Source organism: Schistocerca serialis, chromosome 3 (genome assembly GCF_023864345.2).
Source record: "Schistocerca serialis cubense isolate TAMUIC-IGC-003099 chromosome 3, iqSchSeri2.2, whole genome shotgun sequence".
Lineage (NCBI taxonomy): Eukaryota > Metazoa > Arthropoda > Insecta > Orthoptera > Acrididae > Schistocerca > Schistocerca serialis.
Window position 1 is genome coordinate 856,161,727 of NC_064640.1, and position 24,516 is coordinate 856,186,242.

The 24,516-nt window shown below is 39.8% G+C and overlaps 1 protein-coding gene across 1 annotated transcript in view; it reads right to left on the reverse strand.

Annotated features, from left to right (window-relative positions):
* Positions 1 to 11,157: 11,157 nt before the first annotated feature.
* The window catches only part of LOC126469603 (unconventional myosin-Va-like), a 225,031-nt gene continuing 211,672 nt past the window's right edge, over positions 11,158 to 24,516 (reverse strand). The window contains exons 10-11 of the mRNA XM_050096726.1: positions 22,223 to 22,339; positions 11,158 to 11,413 (exon numbers count right to left, since the gene is read on the reverse strand). Coding sequence (XP_049952683.1) covers positions 11,288 to 11,413; positions 22,223 to 22,339 — 243 coding nt within the window. The 3' untranslated portion in view covers positions 11,158 to 11,287. The remainder of the gene's footprint in view (positions 11,414 to 22,222; positions 22,340 to 24,516) is intronic.

Here is a 24,516-nt window from a genome sequence, read left to right on the forward strand (position 1 = left end):
AGGCGTTGCATGGTTTCACGACCTTCAGTCAGAGTACCCACTGACGTGTCTCTGACGAAATAAAGCTATACTGTGTGCAGCTGAGCTCTCTACTAATACATAACTAAGATAAAGGGCACTCGTAATATCAGCCATTATATACTAACGCTAAAATTATTTATTCCATCAATTACATGCACACACATTTAAGGAGCACAGTCATCAATCATTAGAACACATCACCGCATTCAACTTACACTACTGGCCATTAAAATTTCTACACAAAGAAGAAATGCAGATTACATTTTCACACAATTTGGGAGCATAGATCCTGAGAAATCAGTACCCAGAACAACCACCTCTGGCCGAAATAACGGCCGTGATACGGCTGGGCATTGAGTCAAACAGAGCTTGGATGGCGTGTACAGGTACAGCTGCCCATGCAGCTTCAACACGATACCACAGTTCATCAAGAGTAGTGACTGGCGTATTGTGACGAGCCAGTTGCTCGGCCGCCATTGACCAGACGTTCTCAATTGGTGAGAGATCTGGAGAATGTGCTGGCCAGGGCAGCAGTCGAACATTTTCTGTATCCAGAAAGGCCCGTACAGGACCTTCAACATGCGGTTGTGAATTATCCTGCTGAAATGTAGGGTTTCACAGGAATCGAATGAAGGGTAACGCCACGGGTCGTAAAATATCTGAAATGTAACGTCCACTGTTCAAAGTGCCGTCAATGCGAACAAGAGGTGACCGAGACGTGTAACCAATGGCACCCCATAGCATCACGCCGGGTGATACGCCAGTATGGCGATGACGAATACACGCTTCCAATGTACGTTCACCGCGATGTCGCCAAACACGGATGCGACCATCATGATGCTGTAAACAGAACCTGGATTCATCCGAAAAGCCGGCCGCGGTGGCCGTGCGGTTAAAGGCGCTCCAGTCCGGAGCCGCGCTGCTGCTGCGGTCGCAGGTTCGAATCCTGCCTCGGGCATGGGTGTGTGTGATGTCCTTAGGTTAGTTAGGTTTAAGTAGTTCTAAGTTCTAGGGGACTGATGACCACAGCAGTTGAGTCCCATAGTGCTCAGAGCCATTTGAACCATTTGAACCATCCGAAAAAATGACGTTTTGCCATTCGTGCAACTAGGTTAGTCGTTGAGTACACCATCGCAGGTGCTCCTGTCTGCGATGCAGCATCAAGAGTAACCGCAGCCATGGTCTCCGAGCTGATAGTCCCTGCTGCTGCAAACGTCGTCGAACTGTTCGTGCAGATGGTTGTTGTCTTACAAACGTCCCCATCTGTTGGCTCAGGGATCGAGACGTGGCTGCACGATCCGTTACATCCATGCGGATAAGATGCCTATCATCTCGACTGCTAGTGATACGAGGCCGTTGGGATCCAGCGTGGCATTCCGTATTACCCTCCTGAACCCACCGATTCCATATTCTGCTAACAGTCATTGGATCTAGAACGACTCGAGCAGCAATGTTGCGATACGATAAACTGCAGTCGTGATAGGCTACAATCCGACCTTTATCAAAGTCGGAACCGTGATGGTACGCATTTCTCCTCCTTACACGAGGCATCACAACAACGTTTCACCGGGCAACGCGGGTCAACTGTTGTTTGTGTAAGAGAAATCGGTTGGAAACTTTCTTCATGTGAGCACGTTCTAGGTGTCGCCACCGGCGCCAACCTTGTGTGAATGGTCTGAAAAGCTAATCATTTGCATATCACAGCATCTTCTTCCTGTCGGATGAATTTCGCGTCTGTAGCACGTTATCTTCGTGTTGTCGCAATTTTAATGGTCAGTGGTGTATTTTATCACTGAATAAAGCTAACACACACATTTGTAACTTTTCATTGAGTACACTTAAAAATACTGTAGACTATAATGGCACTTTCGTTTCTCTATTAGAGACAATGTGAATAATGTATATTTGAATCAGTAATTAAATAATTTTATAAATAGTTGCCACTCTGGCAGCTCGCAGTAACTCTCTTAATCCATTTAATGTGACACTGATTGCTGCCCAGTCCTTGGAATGGAGGTGCCGATCGTAGATTATACTAGCATGGAGCACCACGCAGTCGACTGGAGTGTGGCTTCGGGAAGCGTAGCTGGCTTTTAAGCACCTTGGCTGCTGTGTCGGCTGATTCCTGCCATATTGCCCGTGATAAGTTGCAGCCGGTCCAAGTGTTCCACAACTGCTCGGACTGCACGGTCTGGCAGCTGTAATTTTGCTTTGGCTTGCAAGGTCAATCGTAATGATTTGTGAGGGTCTTCCCAAAGAGGGTGAAGTTTTTAGTCTTTCCTTTTTTTATGGCTAGCCCGTAAGGCTTTTATTCACATAATACGACAGCACCTTGTGAATAGACTTAAAACCTGTGCAACTATACGTGCGCACTATGCGCATGAGGTCTTTGCACAAAGAGTCAATCGGGTGCATACATCTGGTTCAAAAAATGGTTCAAAGGGCTTTCAGCACTATGGGACTTAACATCTGAAGTCATCAGTCCCCTAGAACTTAGAACTACTTAAACCTAAGGACATCACACACATCCATGCCCGCGGCACGATTCTAACCTGCGACCGTAGCAGTCCCGCAGTTCCAGACTGAAGCGCCTAGAACTGCCCGGCCATTCCGGCCAGCGCACGGATCTGGGCAACGCCATGCATGCCTATGATTTGTGTGCATGGGTCACAGTGCACAGGTTCAGAAGTCTCCCCACTTCACTTTAGCAGACAGGTGCAACAGCACTTTTTCTACGAACCTTGCAACAGCCGCTCACCTGTTCCAGTTCTCTCCATATATTGGTTTCTTTGACTGTCGCTGATAGTAGAAAGATTCCGTTTTTCGCATGCGTTTGGGTTAACACTATGGCAGGATGGTATAATGAGAGATAAACTGAAATTGTGGAGGAGTATCGTTCGTTTCCTTGTCTGCTGTTCCTCAGTTCTGGTGATTTTAAAAACAGAATTAAGTGAAATAATTGCCTACAGTTCCTCACAAAAAAGTACAACATACAAACAACGAAGGCAACTCTGAAAAGATAAAAAGCCTTCGTTCCTACTTCCTACAAATACAGTCTTGGACATAAAAACTGACCGCCGACCGGCCGCCACAGAGACTAAGTCCGAGTCGTTCACTCGAGGTGGCCAATAAAACCGACTGCCCCTGACAACGCTAAGTCCAGCCATCTGCACAATCTGGCAACACTGTAAGATGCGGAAGCGTCAGGGGGAAGTGTTGTGTGAGCCCGTGGTCTAGTGTATTCGTTGGGTATTCTATGCTTATAGTCACGTGTTCGCATCCAACTGTATCTCTTTCTTTTTTTCCACATTTCGGCCCTCGTCTAAAACTATCAGTCTGATTGAATATCGAAGATAATTTGTTTCACATCCCACCCACCAGTAATAGTAATACTTCCAGAAACAATTCCGCAGTACAGTTCGTGGCTGCGTCGCGATAAAAACAGCTTACGCTCGAGCTTTTCCTCGCGCTGCAGCGGCTACAGGCCAGACGCCACCCGCTGCCTAAAATCTGGCGCCGCCCAGGTGAACGCGGCGCGACGCTATCTGTGTGTGTATCAGCTGAATTTTTCGAATTTGAAGCTCTAGTTATCTTCCTGTAGTTCTGCATTGAGTTTTTCATACATGAAAATCATGAACTACGGTTAAGCGGCGCAAAATTGGGTCGCAGGTGGAAAAAGGTGTAACATCTGCAACACAGTATTTATTTTTGGTATAATAGTGGGGTGAATGCAGAGGAGGGAGCTCGAAATATTTGAACTGTTTGTGGAGCGAGTGCTTTTGGGGAAAATAGAAAAAAATATGTTCAAATGTGTGTGAAATCTTATGGGACTTAACTGCTAAGGTCATCAGTCCCTAAGCTTACACACTACTTAACCTCAATTATCCTAAGGACAAACACGCACACCCATGACCGAGGGAGGACTCAAACCTTCGCTTGACCAGCCGCACAGTCCATGACTGTAGCACCTCAGACCGCTCGAGGAAAATACACCAGAAAAAGATATTCTTGTTTCAACAAAGATCGTTCTCGCATGAATGATTTTCCGTATTAAGGAAGTCTCGACTACTGATATAAGTGATGAATTACCATTTAACCATCGTGCGACATTTGCATTCAACAGGCAAGGCTCAGACATCCGGTGTAGGAGTACTTTATGCCCTAATTCTAAACAACAAAAATCAACGGAGTTACTATTATTGCAGTTCTGCTTGAACGTCATCAGGACGATCATTGAGTCTTCCTATGCAATACCGTTACTGGTGACGAGTTATGACGCCTTTATCGTTAACTTTCTAAGAAGAAATGAAAGGCTGAACTCTGCCAAGCCGGCCGCTTTGGTCGAGCTGTTCTAGGCACTGAAGTCCGGGACTACGCGGCTGCTACGGTCGCCGGTTCGAATCCTGCCTCGGGCATGGATGTATGTGATGTCCTTAGGTTAGTTAGGTTTAAGTAGTTCTAAGTTCTAGGGGACTGGTGTCCTCAGAAGTTGAGTCCCATAGTGCTCAGAGCCATTTGAACCATTTTTTTTGTGTCCATCACAGCTGGAAATTGTTGCCAACAACTGAGACATCTTTGGGTCGCAGTGTATCTGCGTAATTGATTGGTGCAGGTGTTGTTCAACAGACAGCAGTCGTCACTCTCAATGGAATCAATGACTGTGCGTGCGTGTGTCTGTGTTTCCGTGGTTACACACAATCTAAATCAATACTATTAACATTAGAGAGACAAGCAACAATAAATATTGCATCCAATATAAATGTAAAGTATTTTAATGCAATGGCTAGTTATTACAAGCTGAATTTTTACCCAACCCATGTCCTGCATATTACGTTAAGTAAGAAATATAATAACGCGCGGAATTAGCGCCGCGCGGATTTAGCCGAGCGGTCAATGCGCTGCAGTGATGGACTGTGCGGCTGGTCCCGGAGGAGGTTCGAGTCCTCCCTCGGGCATGGGTGTGTGTGTGTTTGTCCTTAGAATAATTTAGATTAAGTAGTGTGTGAGCTTAGGGACTGAAGACCTTAGCAGTTAAGCCCCATAAGATTTCACACATATTTGAATATCTTTTAATAAATCCATAATATCGTTAGCAGAGACAGTGCGCTCTTGTCGCGGCTCGCGACAAGTGCAGCGATCAGCAGTGCTCAATGCCGCCGAGATATGTTTATGTTGACTGAGCGTGGACACTGCAGCAGACGCTTCGCCATAAACAGAAAGAAATCACCTTGGCTCTGACTGTAGTGAGCAGACATCACTGCCTGTATGGTCTTATAGTAACCACCGTGAGACTCTACTCACTGGTGCCATGGAGCCATTGGAATGGGTATCATGTCATTGTTGTTGTTGTTGTTGTGGTCTTCAGTCCTGAGACTGGTTTGATGCAGCTCTCCATGCTACTCTATCCTGTGCAAGCTTTTTCATCTCCCAGTACCTACTGCAACCTACATCCTTCTGAATCTGCTTAGTGTATTCATCTCTTGGTCTCCCTCTACGATTTTTACCCTCTACGCTGCACTCCAATACTAAATTGGTGATCCCTTGATGCCTCAGAACATGTCCTACCAACCGATCCCTTCTTCTGGTCAAGTTGTGCCACAAACTTCTCTTCTCCCCAATCCTATTCAATACTTCCTCATTAGTTATGTGATCTACCCATCTAATCTTCAGCATTCTTCTGTAGCACCACATTTCGAAAGCTTCTATTCTCTTCTTGTCCAAACTATTTATCGGCCATGTTTCACTTCCATACATGGCTACACTCCATACAAATACTTTCAGAAATGACTTCCTGACACTTAAATCAATACTGGATGTTAACAAATTTCTCTTCTTCAGAAACGCTTTCCTTGCCATTGCCAGCCTACATTTTATATCCTCTCTACTTCGACCATCATCAGTTATTTTGCTCCCCAAATAGCAAAACTCCTTTACTACTTTAAGTGCCTCATTTCCTAATCTAATTCCCTCAGCATCACCCGACTTAATTAGACTACATTCCATTATCCTTGTTTTGCTTTTGTTGATGTTCATCTTATATCCTCCTTTCAAGACACTGTCCATTCCATTCAACTGCTCTTCCAAGTCCTTTGCTGTCTCTGACAGAATTACAATGTCATCGGCGAACCTCAAAGTTTTTATTTCTACTCCATGAATTTTAATACCTACTCCGAATTTTTCTTTTGTTTCCTTTACTGTTTGCTCAATATACAGATTGAACAACATCGGGGAGAGGCTACAACCCTGTCTTACTCACTTCCCAACCACTGCTTCCCTTTCATGTCCCTCGACTCTTATAACTGCCATCGGTTTCTGTACAAATTGTAAATAGCCTTTCGCTCCCTGTATTTTACCCCTGCCACCTTAAGAATTTGAAAGAGAGTATTCCAGTCAACATTGTCAAAAGCTTTCTCTAAGTCTACAAATGCTAGAAATGTAGGTTTGCCTTTCCTTAATCTTTCTTCTAAGATAAGTCGTAAGGTCAGTATTGCCTCACGTGTTCCAGTGTTTCTACGGAATCCAAACTGATCTTCCCCGAGGTTGGCTTCTACTAGTTTTTCCATTCGTCTGTAAAGAATTCGTGTTAGTATTTTGCAGCTGTGACTTATTAAACTGATAGTTCGGTAATTTTCACATCTGTCAACACCTGCTTTCTTTGGGATTGGAATTATTATATTCTTCTTGAAGTCTGTGGGTATTTCGCCTGTTTCATACATCTTGCTCACCAGATGGTAGAGTTTTGTCAGGACTGGCTCTCCCATGGCCGTCAGTAGTTCCAATGGAATATTGTCTACTCCGGGGGCCTTGTTTCGACTCAGGTCTTTCAGTGCTCTGTCAAACTCTTCACGCAGTATCATATCTCCCATTTCATCTTCATCTACATCCTCTTCCATTTCCATAATATTGTCCTCAAGTACATCGCCCTTGTATAGACCCTCTATATACTCCTTCCACCTTTCTGCTTTCCCTTCTTTGCTTAGAACTGGATTTCCATCTGAGCTCTTGATATTCATACAAGTCGTTCTCTTATCTCCAAAGGTCTCTTTAATTTTCCTGTAGGCGGTATCTATCTTACCCCTAGTGAGATAGGCCTCTACATCCTTACATTTGTCCTCTAGCCATCCCTGCTTAGCCATTTTGCACTTCCTGTCGATCTCATTTTTGAGACGTTTGTATTCCTTTTTGCCTGTTTCACTTACTGCATTTTTATATTTTCTCCTTTCATCAATTAAATTCAATATTTCTTCTGTTACCCAAGGATTTCTACTAGCCCTCGTCTTTTTACCTACTTGATCCACTGCTGCCTTCACTACTTCATCCCTCAAAGCTACCCATTCTTCTTCTACTGTATTTATTTCCCCCATTCCTGTCAATTGCTCCCTTATGCTCTCCCTGAATCTCTGTACAACCTCTGGTTCTTTTAGTTTATCCAGGTCCCATCTCCTTAAATTCCCACCTTTTTGCAGTTTCTTCAGTTTTAATCTACAGGTCATAACCAATAGATTGTGGTCAGAGTCCACATCTGCCCCTGGAAATGTCTTACAATTTAAAACCTGGTTCCTAAATCTCTGTCTTACCATTATATAATCTATCTGATACCTTTTAGTATCTCCAGGGTTCTTCCATGTATACAACCTTCTTTCATGATTCTTAAACCAAGTGTTAGTTATGATTATGTTGTGCTCTGTGCAAAATTCTACCAGGCGGCTTCCTCTTTCATTTCTGTCCCCCAATCCATATTCACCTACTATGTTTCCTTCTCTCCCTTTTCCTACACTCGAATTCCAGTCACCCATGACTATTAAATTTTCGTCTCCCTTCACAATCTGAATAATTTCTTTTATTTCATCATACATTTCTTCAATTTCTTCGTCATCTGCAGAGCTAGTTGGCATATAAACTTGTACTACTGTAGTAGGTGTGGGCTTCGTATCTATCTTGGCCACAATAATGCGTTCACTATGCTGTTTGTAGTAGCTTACCCGCATTCCTATTTTCCTATTCATTATTAAACCCACTCCTGCATTACCCCTATTTGATTTTGTGTTTATAACCCTGTAGTCACCTGACCAGAAGTCTTGTTCCTCCTGCCACCGAACTTCACTGATTCGCACTATATCTAACTTTAACCTATCCATTTCCCTTTTTAAATTTTCTAACCTACCTGCCCGATTAAGGGATCTGACATTCCACGCTCCGATCCGTAGAAAGCCAGTTTCCTTTCTCCTGATAACGACATCCTCTTGAGTAGTCCCCACCCGGAGATCCGAATGGGGGACTATTTTACCTCCGGAATATTTTACCCAAGAGGACGCCATCATCATGTAATCATACAGTAAAGCTGCATGCCCTCGGGAAAAATTACAGCTGTAGTTTCCCCTTGCTTTCAGCCGTTCGCAGTACCAGCACAGCAAGGCCGTTTTGGTTAATGTTGCAAGGCCAGATCAGTCAATCATCCAGACTGTTGCCCTTGCAACTACTGAAAAGGCTGCTGCCCCTCTTCAGGAACCACACATTTGTCTGGCCTCTCAACAGATACCCCTCCATTGTGGTTGCACCTACGGTACGGCTATCTGTATCGCTGAGGCACGCAAGCCTCCCCACCAACGGCAAGGTCCATGGTTCATGGGGGGGGTGTATTTCAATATGCATGCCTATACCAGTTTCTTTGGTGCTTTAGTATAAATCAAAATATGCTTTAACCACATTTGGATCTTCCTCCTTCATTATTGTATAGATAATTTTTGCACAAAGTTTGTGAACTTGTGGTTTGTTATTAACTGATTCTTTTTCTCTAGATCTTGTTCCTTTTGAGAATCTCTTTTTGCACATCCCTGATGATGCTTAAAATGTTGCAGCAGAACCAAGCTAAGTTTACATTTACAACTTTTGTTTTAACTGGCTAAGAGCAAATATTGAGTTTTGCAAAAACCTGTAGTTTTCAACATCCTATAAAAACAACAAATATTTGCTGTTCACAAAACCATTTCAGCAGATCATGTATGACAACCAGCTTGATTTGTAACAACAAAAATCTAAATTTTGAACAATGGAGCATTTATCAGCTTTTGAGAAACCACTTCTCATTTATTAAACAGTATATTCCAAGTAATAACTTCCAGTATTTGTGTAACACATCACAAAAAAATGCATTTTCAGGTATAGTCCTAACAGTTTAAAACACTATATTATTTTTTATGAAGACCATTTACACAAACATAGAAAAGATAAAGAGGAGTTATCTAGTGTCTGCACAATAATTTCTTTTGTGTGGTTAACATGGATATCATGAAAAGTTTGAACTGATGTTAAAAAAATTGAAACTGTGTTGATTGGAACTCATATTAAACAGAACAACTCATTTAGCAGTACCTTTTAAAGTATTTCCTTCAGGGTGCAACTCCATATTTACCTATAATCATGAAATATATGTGTACTTACATGAACTAACATAGTCTAAATGAAAATATTCAGCTAAATAATGACCACAATGCTCCACTGCAGGACTGTTATGTAGTCATGGACTATTATTTAAAGTGAAACTTCCTGGCAGATTAAAACTGTGTGCCGGACTGAGACTCGATCTCGGGACCTTTGCCTTTTGTGGGCAAGTGCTCTACCAACTGAGCTACGCAAGCATGACTCATGCCCCGTCCTCACAGCTTTACTTCTGCCAGTACCTTGTCTCCTACCTTCCAAACTTTACAGAAGCTCTCCTGCGAACCTTGCAGAACTTCTTTCAGGAGTGTTAGTTCTGCAAGGTTTGCAGGAGAGCTTCTGTAAAGTTGGGAAGGTAGGAGACGAGGTACTGGCAGAAGTGAAGCTGTGAGGATGGGGCATGAGTCGTGCTTGTTGGGTAGCTCAGTTGGTAGAGCACTTGCCCGCAAAAGGCAAAGGTCCCGAGTTTGAGTCTCGGTCCGGCACACAGTTTTAATCTGCCAGGAAGTTTCATATCAGCGCACACTCTGCTGCAGAGTGGAAGTATCATTCTGGATTATTTAAAGTGATATTAAGAAAAATCATGTCATTGAAGATGTGGCACATAGCAGACATAATATTCATTTATGTGGCAATATTGGCCAAGATACACAATGTTCTTCTTATAGTACCCTCCAGATACCTACTTATTTGTATATCTATTGTTCCTTTATGGATGAACCACATTTCCAATTACAAAGAAGAAATCTGGTGCTGAAAAGTGACTGAAAACATCTTTTCACTAAAACAAAAAGGAAATTAAAAAGTAGCCCTCTCTGGATACTATAGATACAAATTGACATTTAAGAGCCCTGGAGTAGATTACATTGAATGCCTGATTGACCAACACTGAGGAACTCCTGCGGGCTATTTAAAAAAATCATCCTAAAATTAGTAGAATGAAGCAATATTTATTTAAGAGTTAATGAGCAACAGATGAAGATGAAGAAGATGATGGAGAAGAAGAGTAATGTGAGGTAAACAGAATGCCAATTATGTGGTGGAAAGTTAGAAGATGATGAAACATTCAATATGCTTACAAGAAAAATTTTTATATTTTAATTGTTTCAATTTTTTATGGTTACTCATCTGTCAGAAAATAACTTCTTATTGCTGTGACTGCTGAGCCCTGCTTTCCTGAAAGAAATTGTAATGAGAAGGAAAAATAATCTAGTAGTTAAAGGACATATAAATGTTACATCATTATGGAACAGTAGAGGGGATTAAGACACTACTCCACATAATATAGACCTATCATTAGACTTGTGGGAAAAAAGTTTTGTTTTCACAGATACTGGAGGCAAATGACAGTTGTTTTACAAGTAAATAGATGAATGTAGCACAATGACATGTTTTTTTACATCTTCAAATATCTGTTGTTGATAGTGAATTAGGACCATAAACAAAGCAGTAGCATTTGTTATTCAGAACAAACACATGATGGATGACTTTTACATTCTACACTCATAACTTGCAGGAATCTCTGCACCATACAGCATTAAAACTTTTATTATAGCAAAGAAATTTTTACAAGTAATAGTTTAAGCAACCTGTCATTTTCACCCAAGTTCACATTAGAACAAAATACTAAGAATGAAGTGCATGTTAGAATAAAACAATAAACAAGGTGAACTTTGTGGGTTTTTAATCAATGTTTAATGTGAAATTTAGTTAGCCATTACAATTTCAATGTTCTTTACAGCAGAAACCAAGCACTCAAAAGGTAATCAATGCAAACCTCTTAGTAAGGTACATTTGTGTCTTCGCAATGAACACTACTCTCCCAATTTTAAACTTTCTTCAGCATAGGTAAATCCAGTTCCTCTGGTACTTCTATATATTCAAGCTTGATTTTTGATGGTTTGAAAGGAAATACTACTGGGAATGTGAATTTTGTGTCCATCAGCAATGTAGCCTGTAAAAGCAACAAGGTTATGCAAATACTGATAAATACAATACACAACATGAAACAATGCACTTCCACAATAATCCCCCCCCCCCCCCCACACACACACACACACACAAACACACACATACACACATTGCAGAAAATTTTGGAAATAATATTGAAAAACTATTTATATATGCTTGCTACTCATCTTGGATTCCTCCATTGTTGGTCACTGAAATTTATATTTCATGCAATGGGTAATTTATTTGTTAAAATCCTATAAACAAAATAAGGTGAAAACATGCATGTCAACTACCATGTTCATCGGTTCATGAATGTCCTCATTTGATGATATTTAATGTCTAAATAGAATAAGACTTTTATTACAGCCACGAAAGACAGAATATAACCTAAATTATGTGTGTAACTGGGACTGTGGAGAAAAGGAGGCCTACAAACAAAAAGGATGACAAATATTTTAACGGGCTCTCCCCTGAGGTCCTGAATAAACACACAAAATGTCTGCATGTTTATAATACAAAGCTGTCATGAACACCACATAGCATTTCACAGGAAACATTTATGTAATCTTCCAAAAACACTCCATGAACTACTCACTTTGTTGAATAGCCTTTGCACTTTTCTGTAGATCTGTTAAATCTCCTCACAACATACCCAGATGAAGTCTATATGCTCCAGTTTTAATAGTCCAATAACTACATGTCAACTTTTGTGGCCCCTTCTTAACATACGGTAATCAAATTTGTTTGCCCTGTATATTTTACATGTTTGATAAAATACTCAGTGGCTCAAACATCTTGCAAACATGCATAGATACAATAATTTAAGAGTGTACCACTTCACAGATCACTTCTTTAACTTATCAATTAAGTTTTAATTTCTTACGAAGTAGCAGTGGAGTCGATCCTGATTAACATTTATATGACTCATTTACACATATCCATGAAAAGGAAAATTAGGATTTAAAATCATTAGACACAGAGCACTAACGCATATTGGAGGAGGCTGGTGAAGGAAACCAGCCAAGCCCTTCAAAGGAACCGTTCCTGCATTCACCTCAAGTGATTTAAGGGAAATTATGGGAAACCTTAATCTGGATATCTGGATGGGAATTTGAACCACCATCACCCCCAAATGCAAGTCAGTGTCATCCCATCATTCATTTAAACATGTGCCCATTAAAGAAAAACTCCTGCTGGAAGAGATTAGTTGGATTATAGCTTAAGGGAATATTCTTACGAAGAGTATGTAAATTGGTAAAACCATGTGTTTTAACTGAATCATGTCTGATTCCCTTTTGAGTAAGAATCTAAATACATACATCTGCATTTTATTTTTTTTATTTTATTCATGTCAGAAGTACCAGGACACAAACTGTGCTGATTTAAAAATATACATATTTGTATACATGAGTAATTCAGAGACATATAAACATAATAAAATGAACACACAGGAAAAAAGAGTAAGAAATCAATATTTACATAATACATACAATAGTAAGAAATCAGTATTTACATAATATGCACAGAAGTAAGAAATCAATTTTTACATAATAAACACAGGTGAAGACTCCATAGTACCAGAAATCCTAAAAATAATGGATACCAACCTCCCACAAGTTTTGGAACATATGTTTAAGAAGATCTGGGATGAAGAAAGAATTCCTGAAGACTGGCAGTGTGCCCTGATACACCCACTACACAAAAAGGGGGATAAGATGAATGTTAATAATTATAGAGGGATCTCGCTACTACCAGTAGGATACAAAATTTTGTCAAGGAAATTACTTCAAATCGTGGAGCCAGTTCTGGATAAAAAAATAGGTGAATATCAAGCAGGTTTTAGACAAGGTAGATCCTGTGTTGAACAAATATTTTAACCTGAAAACACTAATTCGTTACAGAATCTCAAGAGGCCAGAGATTTGCAATAGTATTTGTAGATTTCAAAAAAGCATACGACTCGGTAGATAGAGAAACATTACTGAAAGTATTGGAAGAATTTGGGGTCGATACGAAAACAATTCAAATTATCAAACAGACGCTAACAAACAGTAAGGCCAAAGTTAAATTTATGGGTGAAATTTCAAGGAAGTTCGAAATTAAAACAGGTGTTAGACAAGGTGATGGTTTATCCCCAATCCTCTTCAACTGCGTACTGGAAAAGATATTGAGAATATGGAAAGAAGAACTCAAAGGCACCAAGAATGACATCAGAATTGGAACAAAAAAAGAAAAAATAGAAGTGGACTGTTTAGCTTTTGCAGACGATCTGGCAATAATTACAGAAAACGAAGAAATAGCTCAGAACTACCTGGAGAAACTACAAGAAGTTTCGGCCAGAGCTGGACTGCAGATTTCATTTGAAAAAACCGTGTATATGTCTAATCATAGAAATAACAAGAAAAATCTTATTACTAAATACGGCAATATTAAGAGAGTAGAAAAATTTAAGTATTTAGGTGAAATAATTCAAGTGAATGGTTTAGACAAGAGTGCAAACCAGGCGAGAGCAAGGAAAATGGAATTTGCTTTTCAAAAAACCAAAGACATATATAACAAAAAAAACATTTCGATTCAAGCTAAATTAAGACATTATAAAACTGTCATTAGACCAGAATGCCTGTATGCATCGGAGTGCCTAACTCTTAACAAAAAGGGGGAAATAGAAAACATGGAAAAGAAAGAAAGGAAAATTTTGAGAAAAATATTAGGACCGAGAAAGATTGGAGAAGAGTACAAGCTAAAGAGTAATAAGGAAATATACAAAACTATTGAGAAAGTGAGTGAGGCAATGCGTAAACGCAGACTAACGTTTTATGGTCACCTGTCGAGGATGGATGGAAACAGACTAACAAGAAAAGTGTTTGAACATAGTAACAGGAACAAAAAAACCAACAATAAATGGATACAGATGGTGAAAAAGGATTTGGCCTATTTTAATGTCACCCGTGAGTCAATCAGGGACAGGGAAAAGTTTAGACAAATAGTGAACGAAATTAAGTGTTTTCCAGAAGAAACGAAACTAAAGAATAATAACAGGAAATGGTCAGAAGAGCGGAGGAGGAACCACTCGAAAATGATGAGGAAATATTGGGAAGAGAGAAAAAAAGATCAAAAAGCCGGGCAAGTGAATTGTTGAACGTGGTCCAAAGATGGCCGAAATCGAAAGAAGAAGAAGAAACACATTTACACTGGTTGTGTCCAGTATTTGGCAACATTGACTGCATTGCTATAAGCCAAGGCCAGTTCCAGTCCTGTACAAGAGTATGGGCAGAGACGACACTTCAGGAGATGGCTTGTGGTTTGTTCATCTCCACACTCACACAATGTGTCTCCACCTTATGCGATAGCCCATTTCTTCAAGTTGTCCTTCGTTCTTGCAACACCGGAGCACAGTCTGTTCAAGGACTTCCATGTGCACCATCCTTCTTGGTGACCAGGTGGCAGAGTTTCTTCAATTATGTCTTGCTCTGGATTGACAGGATGTCTTTTTTTTCACAGTTCAACACTGGCTATACTTTGATCTCTGTCAGTTGGAACAGAAAACTGTAGAAAGTTCTTCCTAGACTTCAGTCAAGATGGTGGTGGCTGATGTTTGTGCAAGGGGTGGGCTGGGTTATTGCAGACCTTTTGCCTCTTATTGCTAGCAGCTATCTCGCATCTATTATTGGGTGGGGATATACCTGCAAGTGAATACAGCTTCTGTATTGGTGTTGGCTTCAAGCAGCCTGTGATCAGCCTGCAGGTTTCATTCAGGGCAGTGTACACTTTTTTTGCATGTGTAGAGTTGTACCACACTACATTGCACCCACAGACATGGCTTCATCAGTACCTTAATTCATCACTGGAATGTTTTACTACACATTTTTACACCCTAACAAGCTCTCCTGCCTGCCGAAATACATTGGGTATAGGGAAAGTCAACAAAATAATATCTACATTGGTCCACTACTGCCCTAAGAGTTGTCTTTGTCTTGGGAACAGTGGTTGATTAAGCTCTACAAATATCACTGATAAGTCACCCAATGATAAAATATGTTTCAGAGGTATGACAAAAAACTTTTAAAAGAGAAAAGTCCTTGGTCCTTCCTAAAATTTCATTAAAAGTTATTTTCTCTAAGTGTTTGTGTTAAATGCGATCAATTATTGTGGTATTTACTGCTGAAAATAGTTTTGCACCACCTTCATTACCTGCACAATTTGTGGTTTTTTGGAAATAAAACCTAACTCTCGATACTCTTTTGACTACAAAAAGTTATTAGTACAGGGAGCCATCTAAGCATCCATGAAGAACAAAATTACAAATCCCCAAGTATTGTGAAGCATGAAGAAGGTAGACAATGGAATACCTGGGTCAGTGACATTGAGCTCTGTTCATTGATAAATGTAGGCTTTAATGGCTGATGATAATCATAGAAGCATGTTGAGGTGGCCAGGTTCCAAAGAATTCTCAGGCATGTAATCCCATGGATTTAGCAGGAGGGAAGAGCATGTTGAGGTGGCCAGGATCCAAAGAATTCTCAGGCATGCAATCCCATGGATTTAGCAGGAGGGAAGAGTCACTCAGGTTTTGGTCTGGCTCCATGTACAAGAAGTTCCCTGTATGTAGCTGGCATAGCATTTTCTGTACAGAGCAAAATCTTTGACAGTATGAAGAGAAATCTAACAACTGCTCTTAGAAATCTATCAAGGTGCTATAAACAGAGCCAGAAAAAATTAAACTCTTCTAAGAGACAAGTCTGTGCATTTCATGTATGTAACACAGGAACTCATCATGAGGTACATATAAGTTGGTCAGGAGCCTGATTACAGCATTTTGTGCCCCAGAATATCCAGTAAGAATGCTTGACAGAGCTCTTACACACTGAGGAAACAATGCGTCTGACCACCAGTTTAATAGTGTGTTGGCCCACTTTTGGAATGCAACACAGTACTAATTCTGCATGGCATAGATTGAACAAGTCCTTGATAGATTTGTAGAGGTTTGTGGCTTCAGATATCTTTGCACAGATTATGCAGTTCCTGTAAATCATGTGCCAGCCATTTGTGGGTGTGGATTTGGTGCCCAATAGAGTCCCAGGTATGTTCCATTAGGTTCACATCAGGAGAATTTGGTGGCCAAGACATCAACATGAGTTCACTATAATAATACTCAAAAATCTGTAGCATGATTCTGTCTGTGTGATATGCACAGATAACCTTCTGACAGGAATAAATCAAGCACGAAGTGATGTAGGTTGTCTGCACTAATTCTCATGTAGTCCACAGCTGTCATAGTGCCTTCAGATACTACCATAAATCCCATGGAAGCCCAGGTGAATATCCCCCAGTGGCCGGAGGGCCGAGCGGTTCTAGGCACTACAGTCTGGAACTGCGCGACCACTACAGTCGCAGGTTCGAATCCTGCCTCAGGCATGGGTGTGTGTGAGGTTTACGTAGTTCTAAGTTCTAGGGGACTGATGACCTCAGAAGTTAAGTCCCATAGTGCTCAGAGCCATTTTGAATGTCCCACATGGTATAAACATTCTCCCAATGACCTGCATGGGTGGTGCAGTGCAAGTGTCAAACAGCTGTACACCTGGATGACAGTGTATTCAAACATGACCCTGCAGCTAGTGTAACAAGACATGTGATTCATTCAACCAGGTGACTCATTTCCTTTGATTAACAGTCTAATCTTGATGATCCTGTGATCACTGCAATCATAACTGACAACCTCATTGGGTGTGTACAGGAACTCACGGGGGTGGTCTGCTGTGGAGACATATTTTCAACAATTTGCACTGAACAGTGTGCTCTGAAACACTTGTGCCTGCACAGCATTGTACAATGCCTTAGATGTGGCACAGATCACTGTCCATCCTGATTTACAGAGGAGGCAAGCCTCCAATCTCAACATTCTGTAATGAGGTGAGACATCCTAAATCTTGCACCTACTCACCCTTTCACCATACTTCACCATTTTTCACTGAAAGTTGCAACCAGTTGCCACAGTCAACCAGCTCAACCATTTCTGAGATGCTTGTTCAGATGCATTAGTCCAAATCAATTTGCCCATTATCAAAGTTGCTCATGCTACTAGATTTTCCCACTTGCCACCCATATCATCTGCAAGGACACTGTATTTTTCTGCTGTGGAAAATTCCTCTCCAGTCTGGTACAGATTACTGCATCCCAGAGAGACAGACAGTGCTCAGTGAAATATTTAGGGTGATTACCCAGGTGGAACAGTGCCACCCTTTGTACACAAAGCAGTGGCTGGCGAGACAGTGTATAGACATATCTCTCTTCCTCAACAGCTGATGCCTATGAAGCTGTTCATATGGCTATGTAAGGAGCTTACTGAGATTCATTAGAAGGTGAGGTTCAAACTATGAAAGCAGAGATTACCTCAGCTCTGCTGACAGATGACAGCAATTGAGCCACTACCCCATGGACACAGTTAAAGTTAGTTGGCATGAAAACTGCTGAACATATTATGATCTGGAGTGTGAAGGTGCAAGGATAGTATGAAGAAATGGGACTTTAACATTGATTACATGTACTGAAAATGTGTGCAAGTGTCAACTACAAGCTACATTCTTTAGTGCCTTCTGTATCCGCCATCCTGCATGAATGGTGATATTAATGCCATTCTGAGTGCCATGAAGGTTGTGAAGTCTGGGCATGTGTAATATGAACATACAACTCCACCATAAATGTTATGTTTTCCCTACCTAATTTATCATTGTGTTTTCCCCGCCTAATTAATCTATTTCCTGATTTGATTGTCAGCTTGTGTATTTGAACATTTCTGACACAAGAACAAATACATAAATCAATCATGTACCAACGTGGAACAGTACAGAATCAGGACAGTATCCTCTACATCTATTGTCCAGCCTATTCTCATCATTTTTGCAATGGGTTCATCTTTAAAGACAGTAATGCATAAGCACCTCATGAAAACCTTCCTCTAGGAGATATGAATCAACACAATTAGAACCACCATAGAATTTGCTGATTCAAAGCCAGTTCAGCTCAAAGAGTAGGACAACCTTAAACAACACAGTGTTCAGTATTATTGGCAGCAGTTTTTGATTTCACAGATGTTTACTTTCAAAGGGAAAGATTTATTTTGTAAATTATTTTGTTATTATTTCATGATAAAGATTTTTTCCTTCCAGAAGATTTGTTCTTCCATTCCCCACTCCACTTGAATCCTTACTCTTACACATGGTGCAAGACTTTCTTTTGTCTGTTTGTAATGTCAAAATAGCACTGCTATTTACAAGCTTGAGATTGGCTGTGATGTGGCGCCTGAGTGGGGTACACTCCAATGGGCTGTGCCCCAGGGATCAGTGTTGGGGTCACTCCTGTTCCTTATCTATGTAAATGATATGCCCTCTAATATTCTGGGTAATTCTAAAATATTTCTGTTTTCTAATGACAGTAGCTTGATAGTAAAGGATGCTGTGTGAAACATTGGCTCTGTTTCAAATAGTGCAGTTTATGACATAAGTTCATGCCTTGTAGAAAATACACCAAAGCTAAATCACAGAAAGACTCAGTTTTTACAGTTTCTGACACATAATTTAGCAAAACTATACATTTCAACTTCACAGAATGGGCATATGATTAGTGAAACTGAACAGTTCAAATTTTTAGGTGTTTAGATATATAGTAAACTGTCATGGAAAGCCCACATTCAGGATCTTGTTCAAAGACTTAATGCTGCCATTTTTACTACTTGAACAGTATTTGAAGTAAGTGATCATTCGACATGAAAATTAGTCGACTTTGCTTATGGCATATGGCATTATATTTTGGTGTAGCTCTTCCCATTCTAAAAGGACATTTTTGACTTAGAAATCGGCAGTTCGGGCAATAAGTGGTGTAGCTTCATGAATCTCTTGTCGACCCCTGCTCACTAGTCTGGGTACTTTGACATTGTCCTCTCAATACATATATTCTTTACTGTCATTTCTTGTTAACAATATCAGCTTATTCCAAGGAATCAGCAGCTTTCACTCAGTTAACAATCAGCAAAAATACAATCTGCGTTTGGACCGCACCTACTTAACTCTTGTGCAGAACGGTGTGCAGTATACTGCTGTATCCATTTCCAATAAGTTACCACAAGAACTCAAAAATCTTAGCAGTAATCCATGCACTTTCAAATCAAAGCTGAAGAGTTTCCTCATGGGTCACTACTCCTATTCTGTTGAGGGGTTCCTTGAAAACTTAAGCTGATTCTTATGTTGTATTTTTGATTGTGTTTACTTAAACTTATGGCTTAACTTTTTTTTGGATTCATACACATTTTATTTTTTCTGTTATTAGCTTCATGTACTGACTTGTTCCATGATCTTGGAGATTTGCTCCTCAATTTGGTCCTATGGAACTAGAAGTGTAAATAAAAAAATAAATACTGAAATATGTTAGAGACAGTCGTATTTCTTATAGATATTTAATGTGTTATTGACTGTCAAACTTCATTAGGTATAAAATTAAAAGGGACAAAATATGCACATTACATAATTGTGTTTACTTTAAAAAGACTTCATAACAAAAATGACCCTTGTCAAAAATTTTCATTTTCGAGGAGAGTGAAACAACATTCTGAATAGTTGTATAACATCTTGCTAGTAATTATATTCTTCATGTGGCTTCTTGGGAATGTCTAAATCATTTTTATGACACTGTACTAATTTTGCATCCAGTATAGCTAATAAGATTTTTTTTTTTCAAATTAAGTTCTCAATGTCATAGGTTGTTTTTGTCAGAAAATGTAACAGGGAGTATGATGGAATGACTCAGCAGGTGCATTAATTTACTTTATAAACCTTATAATATACTGATATTTTACAGAACAAAAAATTAAGTTACATTAAACATACACAAAATTGGTCAAATAAATGTTCACTGGTCCTTTTCACTTCTGTTGTCACATGCAAGTTCAGCCAATTGTCTCCCTCTCCACAGGCAATCAGTGTTTGGAAAAAGTTTTGGCTATTACTCATCAAATGAGGAAGATGGGTGTTGTAACCTGTTGTGACCATGACCAGAACGGTTGCAGGGTGGCCAAGAAAGTGTGGCGGGACCAAACGGAGAGTGGCCCGTGCACAAACAAACAAACGGAAAGGACGGACGTGAAACAATGACGGATGATGGAGAAAGACCTTACAACGACAACATGCAAGATGCAATGGAGTGACAGAGACAACCAAATGAATCCAAGATGTCCACGATTAAAGAGATCAAAGTACGATAAACACGCTGTCTTGTCGAGGCGAGTTGTCGAGACTCACGCGATGATTAGACTCACTGGCAGAGCGAGAGGCCAGCTCTTAAATACTCTATCTGGGGCATTGCTATTGGCTGCTGGAACCACGTGTTCCACTGTGGTGCCCTCACACTACATGCAGGCCAGTACGTGTGCGCCGTCATGATGCAGAGACCTCTAGGGGTCTTCGATGTCCATGACGTCTGGCGGGGATTCAAATTCTGTGGCGCGCGGTACCAGATCGGGCCTTGAGATTTTGATATTTGAACATCTTAATCTTCAGTTCATTGTTGTAAATTTGACTGAAAGTTAACTCATGTAGAAGCTTACGTTGTTCTGAAGAGCAACCATATAATTGTATGCCAAGGTCCTGTATAACTGTCCTGCACAAAAATGTTGCTAGTGCAGATTCAGTTTCTTAAGTGAAATTAAGGAGAAATCTTGATCTTTGGGCAAAAAAGAATCACCTCTCATGGAAAAGATGTAAGTTATTCAGTGGAACATTTCCAGGTTGTGCACTAGCATGTACAGAAAATATTTAATGACAAAATTTTTATTCTGACCAGCCCTTCACTCTGAAATGAAAACTAAATCTCTCTCCAGGTGTCACCTGTTTTTTAAATAATGAAACAATAAAGAGGTCACTTTGTTAAGCCATTTTGTGGGAACACTTTTGCTGACATAAATCATGTGTTCCTCACCCATCACCTTCTTCTTTACTACATTCTCCTTTCTTTCTTGACATTTCTGCTTTTTAGGCCACTGAACACTGTCTCAGAAATTCATAACAGAACCACAGACACTGAACCATCACTTGCCAAAAGGGTAGATTGAAATAATCCAACAAGTGCTATGAAGGCGATAGTATACATTGAGGTTGCATTGTCGCATGCTTTCACACAAAAATACCTCTTGCCAAATGACAAACACTGTTTTTGTCAGAAATTATATTTTGACAAAGGTTGTTTTTCTAAAACCTTCACATATTTATGCTGCAGTAAGTTGGGACAAGGATTGTTTCTGTCATATATGATTAGAACCAATCATGAATCTTGGGGATGATTACAAGACTGTGCTGAAAACTCAAAAATTAAAAAAAAATGAGAAGTGTTTTTTTTTTTTTTTTTTATGAAGTCGTCAATCACGTAACAAAAATAATTTGCACCCATGTAACTAATTCTTGGAGAATTAATTTAACGTTATCACTGCACCATCTTGCCGATCAGTCATCTCACACACAAAATCCTAGATACCGAGTAAGCCTAGATACTGATAAGCCAGAGATAAATCTGTAGGAGGTGTTACACTTATAGATTTGAGAAAGTTTGTCAAATAATGGTACATACTGTCAATGAGCTGTTCAGGACTGTTAAGTTTTTGTTAAACTACAAAACCATTAAATTGATGAAAAGAACTAAAATTAAGAATTTTCATTGCGATACACCACTGGCAGTGTACAATATGCAGCACAGTTTATGGACTTTTAACAATGCCTTTAAAATGTTCAATAATTATGAAATATTATGAGAATCACAGTTTTCCATACCTGTTCCTGAGGTTCATTTCTTTCCTGAAGCTTGGCCTGTACCTTGTGAATAAAACTGACAGGAACACATTCTTCAAATTCATCTATGGTTGTAAGTAGATTGAGTATTTTGACTATCTGAAAAATGTGTAATAGAATCCTAGAAAATATAATAAGCTAGTAACTATGGAAGAACTATTCAATCAGCTAATAAGTGTGCTACTACAGTATATTTGCAATGATTACATAAGACTTATCTACTAAAATATCAAGTTCTGTAAGGATGTCAACTTTCTCCTCTCTTCAATATTTGATAAAGTAGAGACTGACAAAACTGGAACACATGCCATCACATAATGTCTCCTAAAGGTAGCAAAAAAAGAGTAATGTGAAGTAGCAGAAATGAGATGAGTGGTAAACTTAATATCAAATTTGGGGACCATGTAGTAGATAAAGTGAAAGAATTATGCACTCTTGGGAGCAAAATAATGCATGGTGAAGAAAGCAAGAAAGCTATAAGAAGCAGACTACCCCAAAGAGAGCATTACTCAACTTAAAGAAGCCCACTATTGTCAAACATAGTTCGTAATTTGAAGAAGGACTTTCTGAGAATGTTTGTCTGAAGTACTGCACCATGTATCAATGAATCAGTGACTTTTGGAAAGCCAGGACAGGAGAGAATCAAAGTGATTGAGATGGGCTGTTACAGAAAGACACTGAAAATTAGCACACTGATAAAAGTGATAAGCAATAAGGTAAGAAATTAGAAATCTTCTGCAGAAACAGTAAGGAAAGGAATTTGTGGGAAACACTGATTCAAAGAAGGGACAGGAATATAGGTTGTGCATTTAGATGTCATGGAGTAGCTTCTGTGGTACTAGAGTAACTTCTAGGGTACTGTAGGGAAGAGAGGTTGGAATATATCCAAGATGTAATTTAAGATGTTTGGGTTAAGCTGAAGAGGAGAGGAGATCATCATGCAGGGCCAATTTGGGCCTAAGCAAAAAAAGCTGCCACTTGGGGCACCAAGCTGAGAGGGCCACAACCTAAACCAGATGACAAGCTGGGGATTAGAGACTCCATTCCCCTACATACTAGGTCTGTCTGTTAAAAACACTGCAACCCTTCTCAGTTTACCCCTAGTTTACAACAGCGTTTTATTTATGAAGCAATTGTAAGATTCATATACAGAACACATCACAAATAGTAGCTGAGATTTGTAAGATTTGCAAGATTTGTATAAAGTCCATATTGAAGTTAGTAGAGAAAACTGATGCAGGTGAAACTATGTGAGGGAAAAGGGGTAGAATGGTGGTGGTGGTGGTGGTGGGTGTGTGTGTGTGTGTGTGTGTGTGTGTGTGTGTGTGTGTGTGTGTGTGTGTGTGTGTGTGTGGTGGAGGGGGGGAGATGATGAAGAGAGGAGGGGGGGGGAATAATAAGTTGCTTGTGTGGAGAAATTTTCTCAAATTGGCCCTGCCATCATGGGCTACATCAAACCCTTCAAGAGACTGATTAAGGGGGCCAAACAGAAGAAGGGAAAAATGAATAATGGACTCACTGGTAAACTCACCTATTAAAACTACAGCAGTAATATATGATGATTATTTGCCACATGATGCTGCAGTGTATAAAATTATCATTTAGTAACTACTTCTAACTCAGGCTGTACTGATAAAGCCTCAAGGGACAGGAATGCTCAGTCCAAAATACAGAGCCTGTGTACTACTACTACTACTACTACTACTACTACTACTGTTATTAGCAGTAATAGTAGTAGTGGTGGTAGTAGTAGCAGTAGTAAAAGTATTTGCTGTTATTGTGGTATTCATGCATGTATCACTTTTACCAGAATATGAGACAAGTTATAGTATTACAGTTTAAGAACAAAAAACATTATTAATATTAGACATGAATTTACATAATTCTAGATATAGTTTGACAAGGATGGGACTAGTAGTTGGCCACAACTTTTAGTTGGAACTGTTCCAGTATTTGAATAAAGAAATGTAGGGAAACCACACCTAAGTCAGGACAACTAGATGGGGATTAGAGTCTGCATCATCCAACATACAAGCACAGTCTGTAAAAAGCAGTGCAACACTGCTTGGCTTATCCCTTGTTTACAGTACTGTTTTGTTTATGAAATAACTTCTTTGGAAGCATGTACAATGTAAAAATCTAAGGCTATGAAGTTCATTAATTTCTCAGTACTAGTCCTTGGACACACTACATATGCTGTCGCTAACATCAAGACCATGACAACTATGTCTGGTTTCCATTCTGTGTACACCAACCACCCATTAGCTTGCCTGAAA